We start from the raw sequence: 9235 nt of genomic DNA, 5'->3' as shown, positions 1-9235 counted from the left end.
GGAATGGGACAGAAGGTAGAGGTGTTCTCTAGGTCTCTATTCATACATCCATGAAGAAGTGCATGATGGGGGTTATCCTGTTTATCTCTGCTCAGTTTCATCCCACAGTACAGCATATCTTCTGTGTGTGTGAGTATAGAAAGAGGATGGTTGGATGATCTTGAGAATGAGTTATTGTGTTGGTTCTTTCTTGGAGTATCCATTCCAGGCTGAAATCTCTCTTACGTTTGAATCATGCGTTAATGTCAATGGGCAGCTTCTATAACAATTGAAGCTATTAGCCCATCTCTCATATCCGGATTCCACCTTTACTGATGATGAGTCCCTGTGTGTATCATTCTACTGATCTAGTTGTCTCTCTGTCTGCCCCTCTCTGTGGTAATCAGGTAAAATCAAGTACTCGGAGCAGGTGTATGATTCATGTATGGATGCTTTTGACTGCCTTCCCCTGGCTGCCCTCATGAACCAGCAGTTCCTGTGTGTCCACGGCGGACTCTCACCGGAAATACACACCTTAGACGACATAAAGAAGGTACTGCACCACAGCAGTACTGAGCCATGCATAGGAATATCACATTGACTGTGTCTTTTGTCTTTGCATACTTGAGTACAGTATATGTGCATTTGGTTTGTATGTGTGTGTGTGTGTGTGTGTGTGTGTGTGTGTGTGTGTGTGTGTGTGTGTGTGTGTGTGTGTGTGTGTGTGTGTGTGTGTGTGTGTGTGTGTGTGTGTGTGTGTGTGTGTGTTTGTGTGTGTATATGTGTGTTTATGAGTGTATGTGTGTGTTTATGAGTATATGTGCCTGCCAATCTGCATGTGTGTGTGTGTGTGTGCATGTTTATGTTTTTGTGTTTGAAAATGTGTGTATTTGCTTGTGTCTGAATTCAGCATGTTTCTCTCTGCTGTAGATAGACCGGTTCAAGGAGCCTCCAGCGTTTGGGCCCATGTGTGACCTACTGTGGTCTGATCCTCTGGAGGACTTTGGCAACGAGAAGACCCAGGAGTTCTTCAGCCACAACACAGTCCGAGGCTGCTCCTACTTCTACAGGTCAGCTCTCTCTCCACCTCAACCCTTTCTCTCATTACTCTTCCTCATGTTTTTTGAGCCATCAGGTACCACGGTCTGGATCTGTTGTCCAAACAATTACAGATGTAGGATCTTAATTTGATCACTATTTTGTTGTTGAGAATTTTCCTGCACAGCTGGAAGTGCACATTTGTTGTGTATTTTAGGTTTAAAAATTATTCTAAAGTTTGCCATTTCCACTTTAAAATGTTAGACTTGATTTGCCCTAAGGAAAAATGTATCAACTCCTACAAAAAATTTACATTAATTGTAATCCACATAATAATTCACATTTCCTGTTGCTTCAGGATTATTCTCCTGCTATAGCAAACTAGCTCAAATGAAGATCTTACATCTGTACCTCCAAACCAAAAGGAATAAATCCTATCTCACACACACACACACACACACACACACACACACACACACACACACACACACACACACACACACACACACACACACACACACACACACACACACACACACACAGATATACAGCACATAAATACACACCACCTATGTGCATCTGTGTTGCCTCTGTATCCTGTAAGCCATAGTGTGTGTCATATGTCATGTCTGTGTGAGATGCAGCCGCTGCTCTGACCTACATTCTGGGTGCCGAGGGAATTTGGGCGGAAAGCCCTGGATCTATGTGCTTCATACAATAGGCTCTCCAGGAGCTCAGGGCACAGACGTTATTCTGTTGTTTGTTTAAATTTCCTGAGTAAACCTTCTCACACTTAAATATTTAACACGCTGACGAAACTTTGATGGGGCTGTGGATGGTAGTGGCTGAGGGGAGGGGTAGAGGGGAGGGGTAGAGGGGTTGGAGGCAGGAAGGGATGGGTTAGCTCAACCTCTGCCTATACACAGACTACAGACTACTGCGGGTATACTACTGCGGGTATCCTACTGCAGGTATACTACTGCGGGTAGACTAATGCCCCCCACGGCCGCTAGGGGGCCCCCAAAAAAGAAACTCAATCTGGGTCTCAAATTTGTTTTGAGAGTTAGCAAGTAGAATACGGGCCTCCCGAGTGGCGCAGCGGTCTAAGGCATTACATCGCCGTGCTTGAGGTGTCACTACAGAAACGAGTTAGATCCCGGGCTGTGTTGCAGCCGGCCGCGACCGGGAGACCCATGAGGCGGCACACAATTGGGCCAGTGTTGTCCGGGTTCGGGGAGGGTTTGGACGGCAAGGATGTCCTTGTCCCATTGTGATCTAGCGACTCTTGTGGCGGGCCGGGCGCATGCACACTGACTTCAGACGCCAGTTGTACGGTGTTTCCTCCGACACATTGGTGCGGCTGGCTTCCGGGTTAAGCGAGCAGTGTGTCAAGAAGCAGTACGGCTTGGCGTGGTTGTGTTTCAGAGGACGAACGGCTCTCAACCTTCGCCTCTCCCGAGTCCGTAAGGGATTTGCAGCGATGGGACAAGATTGTAACTACCAATTGGATATCTCGAAATTGGGGAGAAAAGTACACGCAAAAAAAAAGTAGAATACACAATGTGCAATTTCAAAATTTGGTAGTGCATCAGCAGTTTTGCAATTGAAGAGTTTAATTCCAAAACGCTATATCCATTTTCAGAAATGTTGGTAAATTAGTTTTTATTGTTTACAGAAATTATGGAAGAGATTGTTGTGTTTTTTTCACCATCTAATAAAGGCATGGGGCTGTTCAATGAGAGACCTGTATTTGTTTCATATCTATCACTTGATGGTTTCATTTCAGAGAGACAAATACTCGTGTTTTTTTACAAAAATGTTCTATATATGCTCACTCTCAGAGAAATAAGTAGCACTGCTAGCTTTTACTCAGTTTTACACAGTCAAATGTAACAAATAAATATATTTGTTTATAAATAAATGTACAAATAATAGATTTGTGACACCAATATTAATAAAAAAAATAACAATAATAATTCAGTACAGTAATATGAGATCTGTATGTAAAACATTTACATTTGACATTTAAGTCATTTAGCAGAGGCTCTTATCCAGGGCGAATTACAGTTAGTGCATTCATCTTGAGATCGCTAGGTGGGACCACCACATATCACAGTCAAATATACAGGATACGGACATTCTATTCCAGCTAAACAATGGATATATCATGAATGGTAAATAATGTATTGTGTCATTTTGGAGTCAATTTATTGCAAATAAGAATAGAATATGTTTCTAAACACTTCTACATTTATGTGGATGCAACCATGATTACGGAGAATCCTGAATAAATCCTGAATAATAATGAGTGAGAAAGTTACAGAGGGTCAAAGAGCATACCCCCAAGACATGCTAACCTCTCACCATTACCTCTCACCATTACCAATAAAAGGGGAGGTTAGCATGTCTTGGGGATATGATCTTTCACCCTCTGTAACTTTCAATTCATAATTCATTCAGGACTATCCATAATCATGGTTGCATCCACATTAATATAGAAGTGTTTAGAAACATATTCTATTCTTATTTACACTAAAAGTGACTCCAAAATGACACAATACACAATTTACCGTTCATTCCTATTGGGCACAAAATCATATAAAATACAACCAAAACGAACTGCAAAATGCATCCAACAGAGTCACAAGCTTGATGCACTGTACTCACTGCATGCGAATATGGGACCAAATACTAGACTTTTGTCTACATTATTCATAAAAATCTTTAGGGGTGTCTAATTTTGACCCCTACCTTTTGAGTTTTTTAAAATCTCTTCTTAAACAGAATCTCTTTCTCTGAGCAGTTATATTAGTATAAAATAATAGAATTTCAAAATGTTTTGAGCATGCAGCGTACCTCAGTATTTAATGATTTATTTCATACAGTCATAATTGCTCATCTTTATTAAGGGTGTCAATAATTTTGGACCCCACTGTATCTAAACCTATCACCAAATTACCAACTGGGCAAGAAGGGCATGTGCCCAGGGACCCTGACCCCCAGGGGGCCCTCAATGATTTTGTTAGTCACTCTTACTCAGATATCATTTGAACATGGCATAAGTCATGGCAAAATATTTAGAACTGCAGGAAATTAACTTTAAAACTACAAAACTTCTCTCCACTTCATGGAAAAATGTGTTGAATTGCAGGAAATTAACTTTAACACTGTAACATTTTGTCTACATCCGATGGCAAAATGTGTAGAGTTGCAGGAAATGAACTCTAACACTGCAAAAAAAAAAGTCCACTGCCAAGAGGGAGGGCACTAAAATGTTTTGCCTGCAAGGTGGTTGGGGGCCCCCCAAAAAATCTTGCTTAGGGCCCCCAAAACGTTAGGGGTGGCCCTGAGATGGATGGAGCGTTTCGTACAATGCATGGCTGGGTTAGGTTAACACATCCTCATTAGATGCATTTACACACAGAAACAAGTGCACCTCTCAGGGTGTTGGTCAGTCAGTTTGTGAGGGGGAATATGGTATTCCTGGTGATAGTAGGTGGTGTGGACGGATCCCAGCTGGCTTATGTCCAGGTTTAAACGGCTTTGTGTGTTTATGTGTGCTGTCTCATTCTGACTGACCACAGTAAAACATTAAGGGAACTATCAGACAGCCACAAAACACTTTATGTAGTCCCACCCAGCATCCTTGTTGCTAGGTGGTGGACTGAGCCTGTTTTGATATGATGAGGTGAAAAGGCTTATGGCCTGGTTTGTCAGTGAGGGGTTACAATATTTTCTTCAGGGAACATCTCTGTAATGATTCTCATCAGTCACCCTGTAACCCTAAGGTTTCAGCACCTGAAAATTTTACCAATACACAGGTTCAGAGAAATGCCCCAGGAGCCAAATCTGACACAGATATGAGAAGACCCCCTCCTCTGACCAACTGAGCCATGGATTAAAAAACTATGCACATTCGGGCCAATCAGTATGTGAGCTTGAGTCGTCAGCATGTGCATACCATTTTTTCATAACCTTTGTTATCCTGTTATTTTATGAATCTCATAATTTAACAGAAATGTGCATCTTTTAATTATGGCGATCATAGTCTCTATTTTTTCTGTTCATCATCTCACAAAATAGACTATAGGATTATATGACCATGTACACATTCAGACCTTCAGGAATTGGAATGGAATCAAGCTGAAGCTAAAACTGAAGCTAAAACTGTATCTCTGTCTGAATCAGCAGGACGGAGTGACATACAGAGGGGTGATACATTAGACTGCTGGCGGGGGTTGTGAGGTTGAAGGAGAGGGATGTAGAGGAGATGAGAGGAGGAGTACACATGTGCATAGGAACCTCCTACTCCAAACCAGGCGGTTGAAATGCATCGTGGGTGTAAAACAAGAGTCCGGGCAGGGGCCGGTATCAGCTCAACACTGCCATCTATCCCACAATTCCCCTGGGGCTCTGCAATGAGCTGTTGCTATGACAACCCACTCCTCCAGCCCAAACTGGAGCAAGTGATAGGAAGAGAGATGGAAGGGAAGGAGTGATCTGTATCGAGGGAAGAGAGAGAGGCGGAGGAACAATGCTGTCAAACCGGCCATCTTGTTAACAGTTGGCTTAAAGGATGGGGAAATGTAGCAACCCTCTCACATTACCTGTCAGGGTAGAACTGACAGCTAGTTAGCAGTCAAATAATAGCTGACATGGTTTGTTGTGTTTTTGAGCCAGTGAGTGGTATTAGGTTGCTTTGGGGCAAACTGGGAGCTGTGGGATGTGATGGGATGGGCTGGGATGGGATGGGCTGGGATGGGCTGGGATGGGCTGGGCTGGGATGGGCTGGGATAGGCAGGGCTGGGATGGGCTGGGATAGGCAGGGCTGGGCTGGGATAGGCAGGGCTGGGCTGGGATGGGCTGGGATGGGCTGGGATAGGCAGGGCTGGGATGGGCTGGGCTGGGCTGGGCTGGGCTGGGATAGGCAGGGCTGGGCTGGGATGGGCTGGGCTGGGATGGGCTGGGATGGGCTGGGATGGGATGGGCTGGGATAGGCAGGGCTGGGCTGGGATGGGCTGGGATGGGATGGGCTGGGATAGGCAGGGCTGGGCTGGGATGGGCTGGGATGGGCTGGGATGGGCTGGGATGGGCTGGGATGGGCTGGGATAGGCTGGGATGGGCTGGGATAGGCAGGGCTGGGCTGGGCTGGGCTGGGCTGGGATGGGCTGGGCTGGAATGGGCTGGGATGGGCTGGGATGGGATGGGCTGGGATGGGCTGGGATGGGCTGGGATGGGCTGGGATAGGCAGGGCTGGGCTGGGATGGGCTGGGATAGGCTGGGCTGGGATGGGATGGGATGGGCTGCTCTGACTTACATCATACTGAGCAGTGCTCTGATAACAACACACTGACGCCTGCTGATGCTCTGAACTGTTTTGTTGTGTTGTAGGACAATGTCAGTGTTCTAGTCTGTGGCTGGACCAAGGGTATCATATTTTATTCTCTGTTTTGTGACTGTAATATAGTCATATAGTGTTTTTCCACTGTGTATTCAGGTATGCTATGTTACACAATACTTACAGTATGTATTCTGCATGTTGTTTAGTTACATAGGTCAGTGCTAGCTGTGTTGCTCTGTTATATGTGTCAAACAGTGTGAATATAGAAATGCCATCCCGAAACCTTCTCTCCTTTTTTTCTGCCGTGCAGTTATCCAGCTGTATGTGAGTTCCTACAGAACAATAACTTATTATCAGTCATCCGAGCACATGAAGCACAAGATGCCGGGTATGTACCAACGCCACATCTTTCTCTCTCTCTTTATATCTTTTTCTTTCTCTGTCTTACAAACACTTTTAGCTTTAATAGAGATGATTCATCCAGATGATTAACCTGAAAACCGTTCCCCTCTCTCTCTGTGCTGTCCTATAGCTACCGCATGTACCGGAAGAGCCAAACCACCGGCTTCCCCTCCCTCATCACCATCTTCTCAGCGCCAAACTACCTTGACGTTTATAACAACAAAGGTCAGTCTGTCTATTCCATGTATTTGTAGAGTTTTTATATACATACAGTGGGGGAAAAAAGTATTTGATCCCCTGCTGATTTTGTACGTTTGCCCACTTATAAAGAAATGATCAGTCTATAATTTTAATGGTAGGTTTATTTGAACAGTGAGAGACAGAATAACAACAACAAAAAATCCAGAAAAACACATGTCAAAAATGTTATAAAATGATTAGCATTTTAATGAGGGAAATAAGTATTTGACCCCTCTGCAAAACATGACTTAGTACTTGGTGGCAAAACCCTTGTTGGCAATCACAGAGGTCAGACGTTTCTTGTAGTTGGCCACCAGGTTTGCACACATCTCAGAAGGGATTTTGTCCCACTCCTCTTTGCAGATCTTTTCCAAATCATTAAGGTTTCGAGGCTGACGTTTGGCAACTCGAACCTTCAGCTCCCTCCACAGATTTTCTATGGGATTAAGGTCTGGAGACTGGCTAGGCCACTCCAGGACCTTAATGTGCTTCTTCTTGAGCCACTCCTTTGTTGCCTTGGCCGTGTGTTTTGGGTCATTGTCATGCTGGAATACCCATCCACGACCCATTTTCAATGCCCTGGCTGAGGGAAGGATGTTCTCACCCAAGATTTGACGGTACATGGCCCCGTCCATCGTCCCATTGATGCGGCGAAGTTGTCCTGTCCCCTTAGTAGAAAAACACCCCCAAAGCATAATGTTTCCACCTCCATGTTTGATGGTGGAGATGGTGTTCTTGGGGTTATAGGCAGCATTCCTCCTCCTCCAAACACGGCGAGTTGAGTTGATGCCAAAGAGCTCCATTTTGGTCTCATCTGACCTCAACAATTTCACCAGTTGTCCTCTGAATTATTCAGATGTTCACTGGCAAACTTCAGACGGGCATGTATATGTATTCTTGAGCAGGGGGACCTTGCGGGCGCTGCAGGATTTCAGTCCTTCACGGCGTAGTGTGTTACCAATTGTTTTCTTGGTGACTATGGTCCCAGCTGCCTTGAGATCATTGACAAGATCCTCCCGTGTAGTTCTGGGCTGATTCCTCACCGTTCTCATGATCATTACAACCCCACGAGGTGAGGTCTTGCATGGAGCCCCAGGCCGAGGGATATTGACAGTTATTTTGTGTTTCTTCCATTTGCGAATAATCACACCAAATGTTGTCACCTTCTCACCAAGCTGCTTGGCGATGGTCTTGTAGCCCATTCCAGCCTTGTGTAGGTCTACAATCTTGTCCCTGACATCCTTGGAGAGCTCTTTGGTCTTGGCCATGGTGGAGAGTTTGGAATCTGATTGATTGATTGCTTCTGTGGACAGGTGTCTTTTTTACAGGTAACAAGCTGTGGTTAGAAGCACTCCCTTTAAGAGTGTGCTCCTAATCTCAGCTCGTTACCTGTATAAAAGACACCTGGGAGCCAGAAATCTTCCTGATTGAGAGGGGGTCAAATACTTATTTGCCTCATTAAAATGCAAATCAATTTATAAAATTTTTGACATGCGTTTTTCTGGATATTTTTGTTGTTATTCTGTCTCTCACTGTTCAAATAAACCTACCATTAAAAGTATAGATTGATCCTTTCTTTATCAGTGGGCAAACGTACAAAATCAGCAGGGGATCAAATACTTTTTCCCCCACTGTACATATACATTTAAACTGTTTTTCAAAATTCCTGGCATTTAATCCTAGTAGAAGTTCCCTGTCTTAGGTCAGTTAGGATCACCACTTTATTTTAAGAATGTGAAATGTCAGAATAATAGTAGAGAGAGTGATTTATTTCAGCTTTTATTTCTTCCATCACATTCCCAGTGGGTCAGAAGTTTACATACACTCAATTAGTATTTGGTAGCATTGCCTATAAATTGTTTAACTTGGGTCAAATTTTTCGGTTAGCCTTCCACAAGCTTCCCACAATAAGTTGAGTGAATATTGGCCCGTTCCTCCTGACAGAGCTGGTGTAACTGAGTCAGGTTTGTAGGCCTCCTTGCTCGCACACGCTTCTTCAGTTTTTATTTATTTAGTTTTTATTTTACTGTTATTTCACCAGGTAAGTTTCAGGGGAGTGGAGGGGGATGAATGAGCCAATGGTAAGCTGGGAATGATTAGGTGGCCGTGATGGTATGAGGGCCAGATTGGGAATTTAGCAGTTCTGCCCACAAATTTTCTATTGGTTTGAGGTCAGGGCTTTGGGATGGCCACTCCAATATTTTGACTTTGTTGTCCTTAAGCCATTTTAACACA

General features: G+C 44.2%; 1 protein-coding gene across 6 annotated transcripts in view; it reads left to right on the top strand.

The window, feature by feature from the left end:
- Window positions 1-9235, top strand: part of ppp3ca (protein phosphatase 3, catalytic subunit, alpha isozyme) — a 53380-nt gene that overhangs the window by 31830 nt on the left and 12315 nt on the right. For all 6 annotated transcript variants that reach the window (XM_029769992.1, XM_029769996.1, XM_029769994.1 and 3 more), the window contains exons 5-8: window positions 387-532; window positions 910-1049; window positions 6669-6746; window positions 6891-6985. In XM_029769992.1, the coding sequence (XP_029625852.1) occupies window positions 387-532; window positions 910-1049; window positions 6669-6746; window positions 6891-6985 (459 nt within the window). The remainder of the gene's footprint in view (window positions 1-386; window positions 533-909; window positions 1050-6668; window positions 6747-6890; window positions 6986-9235) is intronic.

The sequence above is a fragment of the Salmo trutta genome, chromosome 12 (assembly GCF_901001165.1).
Source record: "Salmo trutta chromosome 12, fSalTru1.1, whole genome shotgun sequence".
Taxonomy (NCBI): domain Eukaryota; kingdom Metazoa; phylum Chordata; class Actinopteri; order Salmoniformes; family Salmonidae; genus Salmo; species Salmo trutta.
The sequence above is the reverse complement of the archived record's forward strand: the minus strand, read 5'-3'. Positions and strand labels throughout refer to the sequence as shown.